Below are 22,473 nucleotides of genomic sequence, written 5' to 3'. Positions count from 1 at the left end.
TCTCGTAGTCTCCCCTACATACATTAGGCCACATGGGCATTTAAGCCCATATATGGCCCAAGGGGTAGAGCAATAATGTCTCTCCCTGATCGCAATTTTTCGCCCAGTATGTGGATGGCAAATGGCTTCTCCTTTTATTATGCCACTACATACATTGCAATTCAAACACGGGTGGGTCCCTGTTTTTCCTGTGCTCAACTCCCTTTTGTTAGGGGCAGTATCTGTGTGCCTAACTCTATCCAGGATGGTCCTACCTCTCCTAATCGAAAAAAAGGGTTCATCCTTAAATAAAGGTCCTAGTTCTTTATCCGTGCTCAAGAGGGGCCAGAATTTACGTACGGAATTTTTTATGAGCATTGTATTTTTTCCTAAGTTAGTTACAAACGGTATCCCTCTCTGATCTCTAGTTCTACCTGTTTTGTACAGCAGCCTAGACCTATCTAGGGTGGATACTTCCTGTCTGATTTCCTCAATTTTATTTGCGTCATAACCCTTCTGTACAAATTTATCACTTAATAAGCGACTGGCTTTCATATACTCATCGTCACTGGTGCAAATCCGCCTGGCCCTGAGGAATTGCCCCCTCGGAATGGCTTTAACAACATGCCCTGCATGATGGCTGTCATGTCTTAATAAATTGTTGCGATCTGTCGGTTTGCGAAATAATTTAGTAAAAAACCGACCATTGGAGATCTTAATGGATACATCCAAAAAATTGACACTATCCCTAGATGACTCTAAAGAGAATTTAATTGTGGGGTGCATATGATTCACCTCATCCACCATTTCCAGGAGCAATTCCTCAGGGCCTTTCCATAACAGCAACACATCATCTACAAACCGAAAGTAGCGAAAAATGTATGGTTGATACTTCTCATTGCTCAAAAACATAACAAACTCTGGAGCGTGTTATGTTTTTGAGCAATGAGAAGTATCAACCATACATTTTTCGCTACTTTCGGTTTGTAGATGATGTGTTGCTGTTATGGAAAGGCCCTGAGGAATTGCTCCTGGAAATGGTGGATGAGGTGAATCATATGCACCCCACAATTAAATTCTCTTTAGAGTCATCTAGGGATAGTGTCAATTTTTTGGATGTATCCATTAAGATCTCCAATGGTCGGTTTTTTACTAAATTATTTCGCAAACCGACAGATCGCAACAATTTATTAAGACATGACAGCCATCATGCAGGGCATGTTGTTAAAGCCATTCCGAGGGGGCAATTCCTCAGGGCCAGGCGGATTTGCACCAGTGACGATGAGTATATGAAAGCCAGTCGCTTATTAAGTGATAAATTTGTACAGAAGGGTTATGACGCAAATAAAATTGAGGAAATCAGACAGGAAGTATCCACCCTAGATAGGTCTAGGCTGCTGTACAAAACAGGTAGAACTAGAGATCAGAGAGGGATACCGTTTGTAACTAACTTAGGAAAAAATACAATGCTCATAAAAAATTCCGTACGTAAATTCTGGCCCCTCTTGAGCACGGATAAAGAACTAGGACCTTTATTTAAGGATGAACCCTTTTTTTCGATTAGGAGAGGTAGGACCATCCTGGATAGAGTTAGGCACACAGATACTGCCCCTAACAAAAGGGAGTTGAGCACAGGAAAAACAGGGACCCACCCGTGTTTGAATTGCAATGTATGTAGTGGCATAATAAAAGGAGAAGCCATTTGCCATCCACATACTGGGCGAAAAATTGCGATCAGGGAGAGACATTATTGCTCTACCCCTTGGGCCATATATGGGCTTAAATACCCATGTGGCCTAATGTATGTAGGGGAGACTACGAGACCAGTCAGAACACGTATTCAAGAACACAAGAGAGCAATTACTAGGTATGCCATGGGAGAACGAAAAAGTTACGACACCTCAGTTGTGAGGCACTTTGGTGTGGCAGGCCATGGTGCGGCGCAACTGAGGTGGTGCGTATTGGAGGCCCTGGATCCCTCAATTAGAGGAGGTAACTTAGAAAAGTTATTAAAGCAAAAAGAGGCGAAATGGATTCATGATCTAGATGTGGTGGCCCCTAGAGGTATGAACGAGAGGCTGCCCCTTAAATGTTTTTTATAGATTAAGTTATTCGGGCCAATAGTGCAATAAGGATCAGTGATGCAAAACTTTGTATGTATAATGTGCAAGTTTGATTAATGGTTGTTTACATGTTATTGTTTGTTTGCTCCCTCCTTTAGGTGGGTCAGTGGCAGTCCATTGCGGAAGTGCCTGAATCACGGTCAGTCATTTATCTAAAGTTTGGTAGCCGTAATGGAGTGCCATATGACTATAGACTGGGATTCTGGACAATGGGTTAACTGATGAAGGGGGTGGAGTCACCATGGGTGTGGTGACCTTATGAGTATATATATTGGTGCTTGTTTATTCACTTGCTGTTTATCACCTGATGAAGGAAGTAATGTTCCGTAACATGTAGTGTGCACTTGTTCGTGAATACAACAAGTTTGTTGTAGCCAGTGGTGTGCCGTCTCTTTTGTTGTTTGGAGTATCTGAATCGCATACCTGAAACAAGCATGCTAGTCAGACTTTTGTCAGAAACCTCTGATCTGCATCTGATCATTACACTCCCGGCTAAGGGCCGCATGAGTGGAGGAAGCACGACTCGGCTAAGCTACTGGGCTATCCAGTGGGGGACTTGAGCTACCTGGAGAGATGGCAAGGGACTGAGCAGACTCAAGGGGGCATAAGAAAGTCCGAGGTAAGTATGAAACCTGAGACTTCTTTCATCTCAGGTTCCCTTTAAGGATGTGTTCACACTGTGTTTCTGCCTTAGAGAGAGGAACTTCCGTCACGTGGAACACATGGAGGTATGTCCGCATTGCATGTTCCTGCCCGCTGCTGCTGCCGCCACCTATTAATACTGCAGGGGGGGGATCGCTGAGGGGAGAGCCTGAGGTGATGGGGGGGGGGGGGGGGGAGTGGGCTCCCTGCCGCTGTTGGTGGCCAATGCTCTCCTCCCCTCATGCGCTGTGACCCCTTCTGCCCTCCAAGACGGTCCTGGGTGGGAATTTGGAGGCGTGCTACTGTTTCCTTATGAATACATTGGTTTCTGAGCATTTTTGTACAGTTAAAACTATTTGATCTTGTAATAGCAGAAGATGGGAGACTGGACAGGGGCTTTGATACCAGAAATACAACAGCTATAAAATTGGATATGAGTCAGAGTACTTATGACACACTTGCACTCCCCTGTATAAATCGTTCATTATGTTTCTCTGTGTGTAGCATTTTGTAAATGACTTTGTTTGATCTTTGCAGTTTGTGGCTCTTATTGGCTCGCTGCTTGCCATTTGCTGTATGATCTTTCTGGGTTTTGCTGATGACGTCCTGAACCTACGATGGCGACACAAACTGTTGCTGCCTACAGCAGCTTCACTTCCCCTTCTCATGGTCTACTTTATCACCTTTGGCAACACCACCATTGTAGTACCAAAGCCCTTCAGGCTGCTTCTGGGGCTTCATGTAGATCTCGGTAAGTGAGCCACAGTGTGTTAACAGTGCTATCCTATGGCAAGAAGTGATTTGCAACAAAGACAGTACTTGCCCTTGGCTGAGAAACTAATGAGCACAGACATAATGCCTGGATTGTTTATTTGATGACTGTAACTTATGTATAGAGGAAGTGTCCACCCAGGAATTCCTCAGGCTATTACACTGCTAGTCTGAGTTGGCTGTTCATGTCCAGCACCAGTTAGTGCAGTGTTCTCCCCAGGCTCTTTTAGCCGGGTGCTCCACCCCGCTAATTTTGGTGAGCAACCGGCTGTCATTGCACCCTTTCAGACCCTAAAACCTGGAAAAAATCATGCCAGGAAGATCTGCAGCAGCCCAGCAATCACTCACCTCCATGGCTCCAGTGCTGCAGTTAAGCCTTCATCCTCCGGGTGGCGCTGCAACTCTAAAGTGAGATTGCCGGCTGTTGTCATGACGACAGCTGGCGATCTCACCAGCAGGAAGCAGAGGCCTGGAGAAGAGGAAGAAGAATGCCAGCTGACGACAGGATCCCCGGGAGGTATGTAGAAACGCTCCCGCTGCGCGCATTGCTCTGCATACAGCCTCCGGCGGCTAACCCGAGCAGAGGTCGGGATTACCGCTCTTAGCCATGGTTTTCCGCCCCGACCCTAGCTCGGGATAACCTCCAAGGAGGTTAAAGGGAATCTGAAGTAAAAATAAACTTGTGAGATAATTGATTGTATGTGTAGGACAGCTAAGATATAGAACATTGGTAGCACAGATATGAGTCTCATATTGTTTCCAGTACATGAACAGTTAAAGGGCAAATGAAGTGAGAAGATTATGGAGGCTGCCATGTTTATTTCCTTTTAAACAATACCAGTTGCCTGGCAGCCCTGCTGGTCTTTTTGGCTGCAGAAGTGTCTAAGTAACACCAGAAACAAGCATGCAGCTAATCTTGTCAGATCTGACAATTTCAGAAACACCTGATCTGTGTTTGCTTGTTCAGGGTCTATGGCTGAAAGTATATCGCTGGCTACACACGATGCATTTTCTTGTGTCGATTATTCGTCCGATCGATTTCTGATTCGATTCTGTTATCTTTTCTTATCTGTTTCCATTCACTTCTATGAAAAATCGATCAAAAAAACGATCGGACATGTCGGAAATTATCTATCGAACCATCTATCTAACACAAAATTGTATGGTGTATATCTAACATTAGAGGCAACTGGTTTTGCTTAAAAGGAAATAAACATGGCAGGCTCCATATACCTCTCTCTTCAGTTGTCCTTTGAGAAAATTCGGTTATGTGTGCAAATGAGCTTCTTTGAGCTCTCCGACCCAACATGGGTCTGCAACAGTGCTGTTTTTTTAAGCATTTATCTCAACCTGACTCTCACTATTTATTATTTGTTTAAGGTTTTACTGCCAGGAAGTTCAAAGGGTCATTAGCTCTGCTCTGTTTCATCATTTTTAAAATACAGAGTGTAGTTTGTAAACCAGGGCTGTGGAGTCGGAGTCGTGGAGTCGGAGTCAGGGTAATTTTGGGTGCCTGGAGTCGAAGTCGGGAAGAAATGCACCGACTCCTAATGAATTTAAACTGTAATTAAAATAGAAAATATGATAAAATTTTCTATTTCTCAGATAATAGTCATCATAAATAATTGATATATACAGTAATAGCTGTGCTTAGTCCACAAAAATGAAGTAAACCAATCAAAATTAATGACTTGTGCTGCTTCAATAAAGCAGTCCCCGTATTTTTAAAGTCAGATATACACATCTGATTGTGACTGTATATATGATGTGTACACAGGAATCTCTTATATATACTAAATAACATCTATGCTGTAAGTATAAAGCCTGATGTGTAGCCGTGTCACTAATAGAGATGGTCAATGAGATGGAAATAATTCTGCGATGATGCTGGTTTATGCAAATGTACGCACTCTCTTTGCTCATGAAATCAAATAATTTGATATGTTGTTAAAATTTGGTTTGGTGACTATGAATTAAATGGTACCTGAGAAGGTTGAAAAGAAAAGTTTTATATATACCTGGGGCTTCTTCCAGCCTGCTTCAGGCTAATCAGTCCCTCGCTGTCCACCTCCACCACCTGGATCTTATGCTATGAGTCCTGGTAATTCAGCCAGTCAGTGCAGTCCGGCCGCATGCCGCTTCCACAGCCAGAAGCGGTCTGCATCTGCACAACAGTGCTGCGCAGGTGTAGTAGGCTCCCGGCGGCGGAGTGTGTGCATGCGCACTACGCCAGACTGGCTCAAGTACCTGGACCCATAGCAGAAGATCCAGGTGGCGGAGGAGGACAGTGAGGGACTAATTAACCTAAAGGCGGCTGGAGGAAGCCCCAGGTATGTATAAAACTTTAATTTCATCTGTCTCAGGTTTACTTTGTTACACAGTAGTACTATACTCTACATATGCACTCTCCACAGAGCTGCAGGGAATCCACTGAGAATGTTGTGCACATTGAAACCAGAGGTGTTGTCTATCACCCATAAACCTGGTTCAGATTGTACATGAAGAATGTGTAATAGAGGAAGAATAGCCTCATTCCCCGGTGCAGAGTACCTGTACATCACTCTTACATGTACCCACAGTTACATTGCCTAGGGCCTGATAGATGTTCTTTGTTCCGGTCTGTACCTTTTACAAGTACTCTTACCAAGGACTAGTTTTAGTCTATGACTAAAAGGAATAAATATGGCAGTCTCCATATCCTTCTCACTTCAGTTGTCTTTTAAAATTCCTAAGCGTTGGCAGTATCAGTGGGTTGCAAAAGTACTCGGCCCCCTTGAAGTTTTCCACGTTTTGTCACATTACTGCCACAAACATGCATCAATTTTATTGGAATTCCACATGAAAGACCAAGACAAAGTGGTGTACATGTGAGAAGTGGATCGAAAACCATACATCATTCCAAACATTTTTTACAAATAAATAACTGCAAAGTGGGGTGTGCGTTATTATTCGGCCCCCTGAGTCAATACTTTGTAGAACTACCTTTTGCTGCAATTACAGCTGCCAGTCTTTTAGGGTATGTCTCTACCAGCTTTGTACATCTAGAGACTGAAATCCTTGCCCATTCTTTGCAAAACAGCTCCAGCTCAGTCAGATTAGATGGACAGCGTTTGTGAACAGCAGTTTTCAGATCTTGCCACAGATTCTCGATTGGATTTAGATCTGGACTTTGACTGGGCCATTCTAACACATAGATATGTTTTGTTTTAAACCATTCCATTGTTGCCCTGGCTTTATGTTTAGGGTCATTGTCCTGCTGGAAGGTGAACCTCCGCCCCAGTCTCAAGTCTTTTGCAGTCTCCAAGAGGTTTTCTACCAAGTTTGCCCTGTATTTGGCTCCATCCATCTTCCCATCAACTCTGACCAGCTTCCCTGTCCCTGCTGAAGAGATGCACCCCCTGAGCATGATGCTGCCACCACCATATTTGACAGTGGGGATGGTGTGTTCAGAGTGATGTGCAGTGTTAGTTTTCTGCCACACATAGCGTTTTGCATTTTGGCCAAAAAGTTCCATTTTGGTCTCATCTGACCAGAGCACCTTCTTCCACATGGTTGCTGTGCCCCCCACATGGCTTGTGGCAAACTGCAAACGGGACTTCTTATGCTTTCTGGTAACAATGCCTTTTCTTCTTGCCACTCTTCCATAAAGGCCAACTTTGTACAGTGCATGACCAATAGTTGTCCTATGGACAGAGTCTCCCACCTGAGCTGTAGTTCTCTGCAGCTCGCCCAGAGTCACCATGGGCCTCTTGACTGCATTTCTGATCAGCGCTCTCCTTGTTCGACCTTTGAGTTTAGGTGGATGGCCTTGTCTTGGTAGGTTTACAGTTGTGCCATACTCCTTCTTCTATTTCTAAATGATCACTTGAACAGTGCTCCTTGGGATGTTCAAGGCTTTGGAAATCTTTTTGTAGCCTAAGCCTGCTTTAAATTTCACAATAACTTGATCCCTGACCTGTCTTGTGTGTTCTTTGGACTTCACGGTGTTGTTGCTCCCAATATTCTCTTAGACAACCTCTGAGGCCCTCACAGAGCAGCTGTATTTGTACTGACATTAGATTACACACAGGTGGACTCTATTTAGTCATTAGCACTCATCAGGCAATTTCTATAGGCAACTGACTGCTCAGATCACTCAGATCAAAGGGGGCCGAATTATTATGCACACACCACTTTGCAGTTATTTGTTTGTAAAAAAAAAAAAAATTGGAATCATGTATGATTTTCGTTCCACTTCTCATGTGTACAGCACTTTGTATTGGTCTTTCACGTGGAATTCCAATAAAATTGATTCATGTTTGTGGCAGTAATATGACAAAATGTGGAAAACTTCAAGGGGGCCGAATACTTTTGCAACCCACTGTAAGAGACGAATTTCATGTTACATACTTTCAATCAACAAGATTGTAATATGCAAATTAGAGGAGTCTGAGTCGCGGAGTCTGAGTCGGTGGATTTTTGTACCGACTCCACAGCCCTGTTGTAAACTGCTAATATTAGAGACTGCTTCAGAGGTGAAATACCTCATTCCACAGACCAGGAGCATAAGCTACTTCTACAATCCTATAAAGAGGTGAGGCCTAGGAAAAGCAGATGGCTCCTCCAATGTGCCCATGGACAAAGCAATCACTGCAGATGAATTCTTCATGTCTATGGCAAGACAAGTGCAGAAGACAAGGGATTCTGTGCAGATATTAGACACATGACTTGGTCATCTGATGTCTGATACCTGCACACACATACTGCTAAATACTCCTAACTAGAGCCATCCAGTTATGTACAGTCTTCTATATTATTGTCCCAAGTATTACATAAACTCTGACCCAGAATTTGGTCATCTCCATCAAAAACTGCTGATACGCTAAAGCCTTAAATCCACCTTATTTACTTTTACGTTTACTGTATGTAATTCTGATATGTTATTTCCTTGCAGGTATCCTGTACTATGTTTACATGGGGATGCTGGCTGTGTTCTGCACCAATGCCATTAACATTTTAGCTGGGATAAATGGCCTGGAGGCTGGACAGTCTTTGATCATTGCTGGCTCTATTATTACATTTAATATTGCTGAGTTAAATGGTGAGTTATTTAGTGTATGTATGTATGTATGTGTGTCTCTGTGTGCTAAAGTTTAACTCCAGGCATGCCAAAACGATTTATTCCATTTTGTATAGTAACAAAAAACCACAAAATGTTTCTCTGCAGTGATAGAAGTAGGAGAATCCATCTTCTGTTAGGCCCAGTGCACACCAAAACCGCTAGCAGATCCGCAATACGCTAGCGGTTTTGGGAGCTGATTTCAGAGCGATTCTAGGTATGTTTAGAGAGGTTTTCTAAACATACCTAGCGGTTTTGGGTGCGTTTTTGTGTAGCAGATTACACATATTGTTACAGTAAAAGCTGTTACTGAACAGCTTCTGTAACAAAAATGCCTGGCAAACCGCTCCTGAAGTAGCGTTTTTCAGAGCGGTTTGCGTTTTTCCTATACTTTACATTGAAGACGAAACGCTTCCGAAAACCACAAACGCGCAGCAGGAGGCGCGTTTGCGGCTTGGCAAAAACCTCAAACCGCCGGTGTGCACCATCCCATTGCAATACATTAGCCAAGCGTTTTTCCAGGCGGATGCGGCCGGCGGATCGCTCCAAAAACCGCTCGGTGTGCACTAGGCCTGTGTCAGAATTGACAGGATTGCCCACCCTAAACAGTGTACAGTCTGGTTTGATTTGGTACTATGATCAAAGTGATTGGGATACTGAATACAAAAATTCCTCTTATTTGATGATGTTTTGACCAGTTGGTTCTGTTATGAAATTCAGTCAAGACACTTGGAGGACTAGTGATTGTGAGCACCGTGCTGGTGATCGGTCTGACTTTGGTAGAATCATCAGAGCAGTCAATCTAATGAAAGAATGAAATGACTCTCTTGGCAGATGTTTTATGCATACTTTGTTTTCCTATTCTTTACCAGAACTTGTCCTGTGTTTCTCTGCTAGGTGACTGCCGTAATGATCATCTCTTTTCCCTCTACCTACTCATCCCATTTTTCTTCACCACGCTGGGATTGCTGTACCACAACTGGTAAGATCAATTGCTTGTGTTGGAGGAAGTGGGAAGCAATTATTCCATATGTAGAACATGACTTGGTTGTTATTATTCCTGTCTCTAACACATTCTGAATCACTGCCCCTGAACAATGATATCTCTAACCCAGGCCTGATAACACTGGCTGCATTCATATTCCAGGCGTGGCACGCAGACATTACTGAAGCCAAAAGATCGGCATATCTGCAGAGCAGAAAGAATTTTATAACATGGTAAAAAGACAGCAGCTACTACACTCCTTTCTCTGTAGGTCTCATTTCAAGCTGACCTGAACTTCCTCTCTGCTCTAAAAGATAAGCAACAGCAAAATAACATTTAAAGAAAAACATTTGTTACAGCTGATACAAATCCTGTACTAAATCTGCAGTGTCTACTTCCTGCTTACATGGAAGCAGACATGGGGTTAACATCCTGTGTTTACAAATTAGCTGCTCTGCTGAGGCAGCCAGCTGACAGCCGAGAGATCAAATTACATTTGTGATAAGTCACAGATGAGGGGGGGATTTGGCTAAACTCTCTAAATGCATACAGGGCGCATTATTCTATGTTTCAGATGTGGAAGGCGGTGTTTATTTTAAAAAAAAAATGCATCATAAGACCTATTGCTTGTCTCAAAATAAATTCTTTTTGCACCATTTTTTTTTTTTAGATAATTGTATAGTAATACAAAAATAAACCGTACCCTGTGTCCCCCTGCAGGCTGGCATTGAGAGGATGAGCCGTACAATGTGGGGCTGCGCTGTACCATGGCATGAGCAGACTCTGCAAGAGAGGGCCATAAATCTTTTCCCTTCTTGCAAAGTGTCAGGCGGAAGTAAATGTTTGGAGGTAGAAATTGTGACTTTTTTTTTACATGTCCTTTGGATCACCTCCATTTTATAATAGTGTGTATTAAAACATAGCTTTAATTAATTATACATGATTTCCTTTGAAACGTCTTTGATGTATCATTGATTCTTGTATGAGGAAGGGGTCACACTTGAAGTTGCAGGCGTTTTTCCACAACATAAAATCACATGCAAAATTGCAAGTATAGTAGAATCCCTTTATAGTAAACTTCAAGGCGAACGTAGCGAATCCAGCGCAGGCGACTTGTGCGCAGCTGGCACCACCATAGGCCATAATAGGAATTACAGCTATAGCAACACACGGAGTAAGTTCGGTGCCTTCAGAAGACGGAGCTTTTAAAACACAATAATTTGGCTTCCAGCAATTGCTGGAAGCCAAATTATTTCATTCCCCACCATCCATGGCGGCCTGGAGGGGGAATAGTATTTAACACGGCCGGGAACTTGAGCAGCAGCAGGATCAGCCATATACCGGCTGTATCCTGCTCCCAAGTCTCCTGCGCCAATACCTCTAGTACGCCTCCAAGGGACCAGGAAATAAAGGATACCCTTACAGCAATTGGGTACATTTGAACACGTCTACATGTAGTGTGCAGCTGTGCAGTCAGGCTAGGTGCTACCAGTAGAGAGACCTAAGAGTTCAGACAGTTTACGGCTGATGGGAAGAAACTGTTCCTATGCCTTGTGGACCTGGTGTAGATGGATCGGAATCTCTGGCCTAAGGGAAGTCTACTGAAGAAGCGAGAGCCTGGGTGGGATGGATCATTAGCGATTTTACGAGCTCTGGAGTGCAGTCTAGAGAGGAAGATTTGGTCTAGAGAGGGGAGTGGTTTCCCAATGATTCTCTCAGCTGATCTGATGACCCTCTGCAGTTTGTGTCTTTCGCTGGCGGAGGAGCCGGCATACCAGACCAGGATGGAGGAGCAGAGGACAGATTCAATGGTGGCAGTGTAGAAGCTCGTCAGAAGCTCGCGGGCCATACCAAACTTCTTTAGTTGGCGTAGGAAAAATAGTCTCTGCTGGGCTTTTTTCTGGGTGGCGGTTGTGTTGGCTTTCCAAGTCAAGTCCTTAGAGATTGTCGTGCCGAGGAGGCCCGCACAGGAAACATTGTCAACTACCGTGCCATCAATGCTGATTGGGGGTGGAGTGGTAGCGTACTTCCTAAAGTCAATGATCATCTCCACCGTTTTTGCAGTGTTGAGGACCAGCCCATTCTCCCTGCACCAGTGGCAAATTTTGTCAACCTGGTGGCGATACTCCTGCTCATCATTCCCAGAGATAAGGCCAACAATGGTGATGTCGTCAGCGAACTTGATGACTTTGACGGAGTTCGCAGTGGACCTGCAATTGTTAGTGTATAGGGAGAAAAGGAACGGTGACAGAACACATCCTTGAGGGGTTCCTGTGTTGGTGGTCCTTGGTTGGGACATGATCGTGTCCAGCTTGACGGCCTGGGTTCTGTTGCTTAGGAAGTCTGTGATCCAGAGGCGGAGGGTAGGGTGGACCCCAAGGGCAGCCAGATCCTCTTGAAGTATTTTGGGGCAGATGGTGTTAAACGCCGAGCTAAAGTCGAGTAGAAGGATCCTGGCATATGAGTCAGGTCTATCCAGGTGTTCATTTACGAGTTCCAGGCAGATGTTTATGGCGTCATCAGTAGACCTGTTTGCTCTATACGCAAACTGAAACGGGTCCAGCAGGGATTCAGTGGATAGCTTGAGGAGAGGCAAAACCAAGCTTTCAAAGGATTTCATGATGACCGACGTGAGAGCCACCGGCCTGAAATTGTTTAGATCTGAGACACCATGTTTTTTGGGGACAGGGATGATTGTGGACCTCTCGAAGCACGCAGGGACCCTGCCTTCCTGGATGGACTTGGTGAAGATGGATGAGAGAATTGGAGCAAGCTGCTGCGCACAGGTTTTCAGACAGGCTGGTGACACTCCATCTGGGCCTGAGGCTTTCCTTGCATTCATCCCTAACAGGTGCTTTCTGACATCCTCCTCATCCACCGCTAGAGGGGGTGGGCATGGATGTGGGGGTGCCAATTCAGAGGTGGTGGCAAAAGTGTGAGTAAACATCTTAGGTTCCCGCAGACACAATTATTATCCCTCCCTAAGGAGGGAGCACACTTTGGCATTACATTTTTTTTTTTTTTTTTGAGTTTTTACCATGAACCTACTTACTTTCTTTTCTTCTTTATGACAGGTACCCTTCCAGAGTGTTCGTTGGCGATACCTTTTGTTACTTTGCTGGTATGACCTTTGCAGTTGTTGGCATTGTTGGGCACTTCAGCAAAACTATGTTGTTGTTCTTCATCCCACAAATTCTGAACTTTCTGTATTCCGTGCCACAGTTATTTCACATAATCCCATGTCCACGTCATCGGCTGCCAAGGTAACGATCATTTAACATAATCGCTGATTTATTAGAGATGCTGGCTGTATGTGGGTTAATGATGTCACTTCAGCATATATACCAGAATCTGCATCTATATAATATTGTTGTTATTATCAAAGCAGAATAAACAAGTCTGTTCATCTCTTTCTAGGCTGGATCCTAATACAGGGAAGCTTACTATGAGTTACTCAAAATTCAAAACAAAAGATCTGTCTGCGCTTGGAATACTAATTGTAAAGGTAAACAAAAGTCCTGGATAAATACAGGGCACAGAAACCACTGGACTTTAAAGTACCACTGAACTGGGGTTAAAGAAAAATGACCGAAGCCCGTAGTGGGCTAGATTACTGTTTAAGAATTATCCTGGCAGTGCTCATTGTCGTCGGGTTCCTCCTCGTTTTCGGTCCCTGGTGATCTTCATATTCAATGGAATACCCCAGTCGAATATGAAAGCATGGAAGCTCCTACTAGGGGACGGTGCATGAATTGGAACTGTGCAGAAAGTTGCAAACCTTGCAAGCACAGAGAAAGAAGCGCTCCTTCACAAGAGCTTTCTGTCATGCTGGCGCAGCTCAAAACACGCACCTGCGCACTTCACAATAGCTCTGTGCGTATTGGAGGAACTTCCGGGAGGCACAGGAGCTACAGGGATGGAGGAAGGGGAACGATGGGATCCCAACGACATAGAGCACTGCCAGGATACCTCTTAGATGGTAATCAAGCCCACTATGGGTTCCAGGTCATAGGATTTGCCCCAAAGCACCACTTAAATAGAGCTCCGGGTCCCAGTGACAGAATATAAGTATGTTGTGCTTCCTAATATTCTATTATTATTATTTATATAGTGCCAACGTCTTCAGTAGCGCTGAACATTGTGCAAAACAAATGGTGGGAGCATGGTGGGAGATACATGAATAGTTCAACACCTTGTACAGTCAGGACATCCAGCAACAAATGCATACATAGTTGACGTGTGGTTTGAGACATAAGCAATGCTGGTGCATGTTCATATGATAAAGTAGAGCAGAAACAAGAAACACTAGTGTTAAAGGGAACCTAAACTGAGAAGAATATGGATTTTTCCTTTTAAAATAATACCAGTTTCCTGACTCTCCTGCTTATCTTGTGTCTCTAATGCTTTCAATCACAGCCCCTGAACAAGCACGCAGATCAGGTGCTCTGACTGAAGTCAGACTGGATTAGCTGCATGCTTGTTTCAGGTCTGTGATTCAGCCACTACTGCAGCCAAAGAGATCAGCAGGACTGCCAGGCAACTGGTATTGTTTAAAGGAAAACAACCATGTCCCTCTCAGTTTAGGTTCCCTTTAAGTCCCTGCCCTTTTGAGCTTATCTGATTTGTGATAGGTGTTTTGTATGTATTTTCAGCACTTCTGAATGAGATGTGGTAATGGTGATAATTCACTGATCTTACAGTGGATCCATACCGTGCACTATGACTCTACACAGGGCAGTCAAAATGCATTGGATAGAACCAGCTCCCAGCAAACCAAAGTTTATGTTCCATATAAACATCAACAAGTACATACGTAGTAGCGATAGTGGTCTTAATAATACAGTTTTGTTAGTAGTTGTGGATATATGTTCAATTATATGAACTGTGGATTAGAGCAATGTCTACCTAATTAAACTTATAGTGTAGGTTCCTTACTAGGCCAAACTCTAGCTATATCTCTAGTTGATAAATTGATGGACCAGTCTCGCTTGATGAGTAATTTGCAGAAACAAAACTCTAGGAGTCTCCCCCCCTCCCCCCCTCCTTGATCTATACCGAGCTCTCTCTATATAAAGAACCCACAGTACTTGTTTTAGTTCTACATTGTAACCATGTGAGCAATACACTATGTAGGTTAAACACGATCTCTAAAGACATCTTCTGCTAACCTTGTGAAAGATTAGTTATGCAAGAAAATGAAAAGTACAAAAAACAAGTACTACAACAACCTAATCTAATACAGAAGAAATGAGCTGTAGAACCAAAACATGGGTCGATAACCATTTTCTCCCTGAATACTTGAGCTCACGCCTTGGTGACAAAGCTAAAGCATTTTGTAGTCAGAAAACTATTGACCTGTATGGATTGAATGGACATTTCCCCTGACTTAAAATGTTTTTGAAAGTGCTCTTTGTTAGGTGTTGGATGTTCACCAGCTATGGGGTAACTGATATAGATTAGATCTGGAAAGGGCTTTGTTTCTAATGTTATATCAAAAGTGCACTTTTGATTATGAGCGGGTTCTAACTTATTCATGTTGACTGCACTGTATGTGAAAAATGTGTCAAATTGCCTTAGGGCCACTTCAGCCAGACCTTTCTTATCCCTGTAACATAATGAAAGAGAAGTGATATCCTGCACAGCACTAGGAAATGGGCAGTACTCAGGCTAACTAAATTCCAGGGGTATACAGTCTATTCATTGTTATATCTTTATAGAACATTTAGCTCACCCTCTCTCACAACTACACCACACATTAACCCATTAGCAGCTTCAAACAGTATTTTTCGTTTGAAAGCTGCTGGGGAATTCTGAGCCTCTATCGGCATATCTTGTTGCCTGCCTAGTGCAGCCAAATGAGTGGGTGGCAGGGAGATGTTCTATTTACCTGTGCCGGACGGCTTCTTCCCTTCCTCCACTGGCGGCTCTGAACTTCCGACAAGTCTTCTGAGTCCTGATCATATGTCATATCATGTGATTGGGATCCTGGAGACCATGTCAGCATTACATCATCACCTGGTGGTGGAGGAGGGCTGATGGAAGAGACTCTTCCATCACTGGGTGTCACTGTAACACTGACATGGTCTCCTGGATCCCGATATCGTGTGATCAGAATCAAGAAGACATGTTGGGATAACATCGCCGCCGCGGTGGAGGAAGAAGCTGATCCAGAAGTCCAGACAGGTAACTATAAAAGCTCTCTGCCGCCCCCCCTGCATACTCTGCCGAGCCTGCCCGGCTGGAGAAGACACACTTCCCCAGTGGCAGGAAAAATTTGGCCCTGCAGCCAAATATAAATTGACTTTGTTTGGCTGCTTAAAGTGGATCCGAGGTAAACTTTTACTCAATGCATAATTGTGTTCCTTTTATATATTTTATAGGGAATTCCTCAAGCCAAATACTTTTTTTTGTTTTGTTTTAATACTCTAATTCCCTATAAACTAAACAAGCCTCGCCCACGGCTTCTCCAGTGAATTTTAAATTTTACACACTGGATCTGTTAGGGCCTGTTTCCACTACATGCAGATTCTGCATGCAGAAAACTGACTCCAATGAATGCCTATGGGCCTGTTTCCACTGAACGCGATTTTCTGATGCAGATTTCCCATAGGCATTCATTGGAGTCAGTTTTCTGCATGCAGAATCTGCGTGTAGTGGAAACAGGCCCTCACTCTTCTATGTATACTAAATGCTGCATTTTTTTTCTTACCGTTTTCACTTAGGTTGCTGAAGCTTTTAGTGTGATCGATGTCAAACGGCAGGAAGATACTGAAACAGAATTTATGGAGATAAATAACATGACCCTTATAAACTTTGTGCTGAAGCTTATCGGACCCACTAATGAGAGGAGCTTAACAATACTTCTACTTGCCATACAGGTAACAGACTTAGGACGGTTACAGCCTTTTGCCTGCAGCTGCCTGAGAACTGCTGTATGTGTGGCTCTTGCCTTTTCACACTGTTGCCCTGGCAGTCTCAGCAGGAAGTGTATAGGGGTGACCCAGGAAAAATTGCTGTGAATCAGTGTTGGTTATTCATAGAATCCTAAGGTTCATGTCACCAGGGGCAGTAGCCATAGCAGCTGCAATGGGGCCCTGCTGGTACTTGATAGTGGTATTCACTATTAACTTCCTTGTGTTCCTCCACCCTCTGACATTGTCTTACTGCCCATGGTCTATGCAGTGTACATTGCAGGGGCAGGTGGCATTGCTCCAAGGGTGCATACATGTGATGGCTCCATGAAAGCTCTGCTATAGGGCCCCATAATCTCTAGCTATGTCATTGCACGTCCTCTGTAGTTAATCCCTAATCTTCTTTATAGACTCATTTATATGTTGTCAGTAAGAGGGTTACCAAACTCATTGTTTTTGATGGTTTTGTTTGAACACCTCTCCTAACACTGAAAATTATGGAAAACTTATTTAGTAAGAGTTTAAAAGCCACTTGGACTTTGCGTCTAATGGTGAATTTCTGTAATGTTGCTAATAAATGCAGCCATTGCAGTTTTTTCCTACATGCAGCCCTAGGTTAAGAGTTTAGCTTTTATTCTACAGGATGTTATTTAGAATTAACTTTGCCCTAGGAATATTGTTGGCTCTATGTCTCCAGTAACCAAATCTACCTACTCAGGTTGAATTAGATGAGGAGCCTTTTATAATCTATCACAAAACTATTTCTCAGAAATTCCAATTTCTACATTTAATATAGAAATCGGGAAGTACTGTATTTTTCGGACTATAAGACGCTCCTGACCATAAGACGCACCTAGGTTTAGAGGACAAAAACTAGGGGAAACAATATATACTAAACCTGGTGCATCCATGGTGAAGGGGCATCTTGTGGATTATGCCCTCTGTACCTCATACCCCCTTGTACCTCGTGTCTTCCCATCCTCCTCTATGCCCCTTTGTGTACAACTTGTGTCCTCCTCTATGCCCCTTTGTGCCCCTATATCCTCCGTTTGTCCCCTTGTGTCCTCCTCTGCATGGGCACAGTACTGGGAGTCCCTGACATTGCGGCGGATTGGAGGTTTGTATTGGCAGGCATTCACAACTCAGGAACTCCCTACATTTGGACTATAAGACGCGGTGACTTTTTTCCCCCACGTTTGTCTTATAGTCCAAAAAGTACAGTAGTTTTTAAGGTTGTCCAGTCCTTGTTAGGTTTAGGAATCACAGTAATCTGTGTATGTAACATTTCAGGGGGAATTTTAATGCTGTTTAGAAATGTGCTGCATGATCTAAAAAAGGTGAGGGAATTAGTAGTAGGCAGCAGATCAGTAAGGCTTAAAGCGGTATCGTCACCATAAAAATCAAATTTCAACAGCAACTGGTCTGAGTGTGTTAAGTGATAAAGATGCTAATCCTGCATTCAAAACTTTCAAAACTTTTTTTCTGCTGTTAGGATTTGGAGTTATCACATACTTAAAGCGGAATATAACCCTGCATTTCAACTTTGCTCTAAAACATTATTTACAGCATATTATATGCAAAAAGCATTTTTTTTTACTAGACCAGCATTGGAAGGGTTAAACACAGAGGTTTTAAGTTCCGTGCAGACGTTCAGATAGTTACATTCTATTTAGTTATATGTATATATTTAGAAATGTTGCACACTCTTTGGCTGTCCTCCAACTCCTTCTCAGTGAGAGAGATGAGTCACAATAAACACTTAGATACATTTGTGTAAACAAAAAGTATCTAACTCAAGTTCGGATGGGTCTGCAAAAATCTCCAGGGACTTTAAAGCCCTGTGTAACCCTTCCAATGCTGGTCTAGTAAAAAAAAATGCTGGTTGCATATAATATACTGTAAATAATGTTTTAGAGCAAAGTTGAAATGCAGGGTTATATTCCGCTTTAAGGAACACTGGCCCTTTAGTAGTCGTGCCAAAGAATTGCATGCTGGGGGTTCTTTTTATCTATAATCTATTCCTCCTCTTCCCTTTATTTCCCTGTCAGCTTCTTATTTGAAACCTAATCCCCTACTCACTTGTGTTTACAAGCAAGGCTGAGGCGACTCAGCGATTGGAGGAGACAAGAAAAAAGTAAAGAGCAGAAATGACATCACGAGTTAGTCTTAACCGTGGGCAAAAGACATGGCCCCCACCAGGAACAGAATTCTCGTAAATTACTATATAACATTCACTGAAATCAAAATGTGAACAGTATAATACATGTGTTATGTAAGTAGATCAAGTATTTATCTACTTATATATGTGTTGTTTATTTTCCCTGGCATAGTATGGCTGATCCTACTGTTTAGGGAACCTCAACTGAGAGGGATATTGAGGTTTCCTTTCAAACAATACAATTTGCTTGGCAGTCCTGCTGATCTCTTTGGCTGCAGTAGGACTGAATCACACACCTGAAACAAGCATGCAGCTAATTCAGTCTGACTTCAGTCAGAGCACCTGATCTGCATGCTTGTTCAGGGGCTGTGACTGGATGTATTAGAGACACGGGATCAGCAAGAGAGTCAGGTAACTGGTATTATTTTAAAAGGAAAAGCCATGTCCTTCTCAGTTTAGATTCCCTTTTAAAAGGAAATAAATATGGCAGCCTCAATATCCCTCTCACTTCAGTTTTCCTTTAAAATCCCCGAACGTCCTATCTTTAATCTCTGTTGTGTAAGTATGACATGTATTGGATTACCCCAGTCTGATTTTGGAGTTTCTTAGTAAATACCTGTATACTTGTGTGCTTATTGTCATGAAGGTAATATTGCTGTTATTTTGCTTTTCACATTTGTGATGGTGTTTTCATTGGTGAGCATCTCTCCCAACTTGTGCCTAACTTATAGGACAACTGAAATTAGTTATATGGAGGCTGCCATATGTGTTTACTTTTAAGCAATACCAGTTACCTGGCATCCCTGCTGACCCTCTGCCGCCAATATTTTTAGCCATAGTCCCTGAACAAGCATAGACAGATCAGGTGTTTGACATCGTCAGATCTGACAAGATTAACTGCATGTTTGTTTCAGGTGTTATTCCTACACTGCTGCAGCCAAACAGATCAGCAGGGTTGCCAGGCAACTGGTGTTTAAAAGTAAATAAATATGGCAGCCTCTAAATACTTCTGATTTCAGTTGTCCTTTAAAGAGAACCCGAGGTGGGTTCTAAGAATCTTATTAGTACACAGAGGCTAGGTCTGCATATACTGCCCAGCCTCTGTTGCTATACAGTTCCCCCATAAATCATACGCCGAGCTGTCAACACAGTGTGTCGCAGCCGGCTGTTTACCTCTGCATCTGTCAGTCTTGCCGCTCCCCCTCCTCCTCCATAGCTCCGGTTCCTGCCCGCGTCCATTCCCTCCCCGCTGATTGGAGAGAAGTGAAGCAGGTGGGGACTGGAGCTATAGAGGAGGCGGGGGAGCGGTGAGACAGATGCAGAGGTAAACAGCCGGCTGCGACACGCTGTGTGTCGACAGCTCGGCGTATGATTTATGGGGGGCAAGCAGAGCACAGGGGGGGCCTGTGGGGGGAACTGTATAGCAACAGAGGCTGGGCAGTATATGCAGACCCAGCCTCTGTGTACTAATAAGATTCTTAGGGCTTGATTCACAAAGCGGTGCTAACCCAGTTAGAAACTTTAGGCATGATAACCATTGCACCATGCTGGTGAAAAGCCAGTTTAGGCGTGATAAGTTTAGGCATGATACGTTTTTAGATAAGTTTTTAGATCGCGCGCAAAGTCCCGCATGCAAAGCAGCGCCATTAAACTCTATGCGAAGTGCACCAGACATTGCTAGCGCAAAACTTTTGATCAGCTGTGCACTGCGGTGCTAACCCAGTTGGTGCTATAGTTATCACACCTAAACTTATCACGCCTAAACTGAGTTTAGGCGTGATAAAGGGCTTTTCACCAGCGTGCTAACTGTTAGCACCGCTTTGTGAATCAAGCTTAGAACCCACCTCGGGTTCTCTTTAAAGAGAAATCGTAACCAAGAATTGAACTGCATCCCAATCAGTAGCTGATGCCCCCTTTCCCATAATAAATTTCCTTTTCACAAATGGATCATCAGGGGGCTCTGTATGGCTGATATTGTGGTGAAGCCTCTTCCACAGTGATGTCAGAACCATGGTTCTGACATTACACTGTGGGAGCCTTGTTGCATTGTGGGAAATAACAGCTGTTTACATGGCCCAGAAGTTTTTCTACTGCAGTTTGGGCCCTTTTCTTTTAGTTTTAGCATCTTAAAATAACATTTGTATTTTTTTTCTGATCCTTTAGGTGCTAGGAAGCTGCTGTGCCTTCCTGATCCGCTATCAGCTGGTCCGCCTCTTCTATGATGTCTGACATTCACCATCACCTGATTAGTTTTCTGGTTCTGCTGGAAGGGGTTTTATCTCCTTGAGCACATTTACAGTCACCTGGATGCTACCAAGATCATCACTGTGAAATGCTGGGCCTTCAGTATTTCTGGAGTAGCCCCGCAGCTATGCACAGACTATACCTGATGTCCGGGACAGTGCTGGAGTGTAACATGCGAGGAAGACAGGAAGCTCAGTGGGTGAAGGGCACTGACGCAGATGCCTGTCTGTGGAGTGGGACATGGAAGTTTTATTTCTGAAGTCATGTTTTATTTTTTTATTGGAGAAGATTGTCCGAGATCCATGAAATATTGGGCAAGAATACAAGCTCCTGTACAACTTGTCTTCAGGATCTTTCATGTAGAATTTTTGTTCTCTGCTGTGTGTGTGCGTGCGAGTCCTTCTGGGCTGCACACCCCCCCTCCTTCCCCATTGGCTGAGGTGGTGAATTGATTGCGTTGTATGTATGTATGTATGTATGTATGTTTTTTTTTTTTTTTTTTTTTTTAATTTCAGGAATCCATGGATATATGGAGCACTATATGCAGGTCATGCCCAGATAATGAATGCCTGAATTTCTGGGTAAATAGAATTGGGAGCACAGCGTTATTGGCACTCTTGCCTTGCAGTGCTGGAGTCCAGGATCATATCCCACCCACACGCTGTCTGCATGGAGCTTGCATGTACTCCCTGTGTTTGTGTGGGTTTCCTCTGGGTGCTCTGGTTTCCTGCCACTTCCACAAAACATACTGGAACGCTAATTGGCTTAGATTGTGATCCCCTCTGACGGATAGTCAGCAACATTGTTTCATGTATTCTGTAAAGCAGTGTGAAAAAATGTACTATTGCTGGATAGCTGCTTAATGCTACTAAAGAACTATTACAAAAAGTCTAAAAAGAGCTATGCAAAGACATACATGTTATGTACAGGCTCTATGTAAAGACATACAGGCTATGTACAGGCTCTATGTAAAGACATACAGGCTATGTACAGGCTCTATGTAAAGACATACAGGCTATGTACAGGCTCTATGTAAAGACATACAGGCTATGTACAGGCTCTATGTAAAGACATACAGGCTATGTACAGGCTCTATGTAAAGACGTACAGGCTTACGTACAGGCTCTATGTAAAGACGTACAGGCTTACGTACAGGCTCACGTACAGGCTCTATGTAAAGACGTACAGGCTTACGTACAGGCTCTATGTAAAGACGTACAGGCTTACGTACAGGCTCTATGTAAAGACGTACAGGCTTACGTACAGGCTCTATGTAAAGACGTACAGGCTTACGTACAGGCTTATATACAGGCTCGACAGCAGCAGAAAGCCTGTATAATCCAACCAACATGACTTTGATTATCAGGTGGCAAAGCTTTGCAACCTTTACCTGGGTCATAGCAGATCATAATGACTTCAAAAAGATAGTAATTGAGACATTGTAATGTCATACACACATGCTGCAGTAACATTTTTTTTCCACGTGGAATACAATATGAAACAAAATGTGCATCAGTTGGGAAATTAGTATCTCTCTGATCATCTCTATTAGCCATCCATGA

The 22,473-nt window shown here is 43.4% G+C and overlaps 1 protein-coding gene across 2 annotated transcripts in view; it reads left to right on the top strand.

Annotated features, from left to right (window-relative positions):
- Nucleotides 1-21,254, top strand: part of DPAGT1 (dolichyl-phosphate N-acetylglucosaminephosphotransferase 1) — a 31,629-nt gene extending 10,375 nt beyond the window's left edge. For both annotated transcript variants that reach the window (XM_068240960.1, XM_068240959.1), the window contains exons 3-9: nt 3,282-3,495; nt 8,449-8,595; nt 9,511-9,595; nt 12,673-12,861; nt 13,016-13,103; nt 16,321-16,476; nt 20,831-21,254. In XM_068240960.1, the coding sequence (XP_068097061.1) occupies nt 3,282-3,495; nt 8,449-8,595; nt 9,511-9,595; nt 12,673-12,861; nt 13,016-13,103; nt 16,321-16,476; nt 20,831-20,896 (945 nt within the window). In that variant the 3' untranslated portion in view covers nt 20,897-21,254. The remainder of the gene's footprint in view (nt 1-3,281; nt 3,496-8,448; nt 8,596-9,510; nt 9,596-12,672; nt 12,862-13,015; nt 13,104-16,320; nt 16,477-20,830) is intronic.
- The last annotated feature ends 1,219 nt before the right edge of the window (nt 21,255-22,473 follow it).

This window comes from Hyperolius riggenbachi, chromosome 6 (assembly GCF_040937935.1).
Source record: "Hyperolius riggenbachi isolate aHypRig1 chromosome 6, aHypRig1.pri, whole genome shotgun sequence".
Taxonomy (NCBI): domain Eukaryota; kingdom Metazoa; phylum Chordata; class Amphibia; order Anura; family Hyperoliidae; genus Hyperolius; species Hyperolius riggenbachi.
This window is presented reverse-complemented; position numbering and strand designations above follow the sequence as displayed.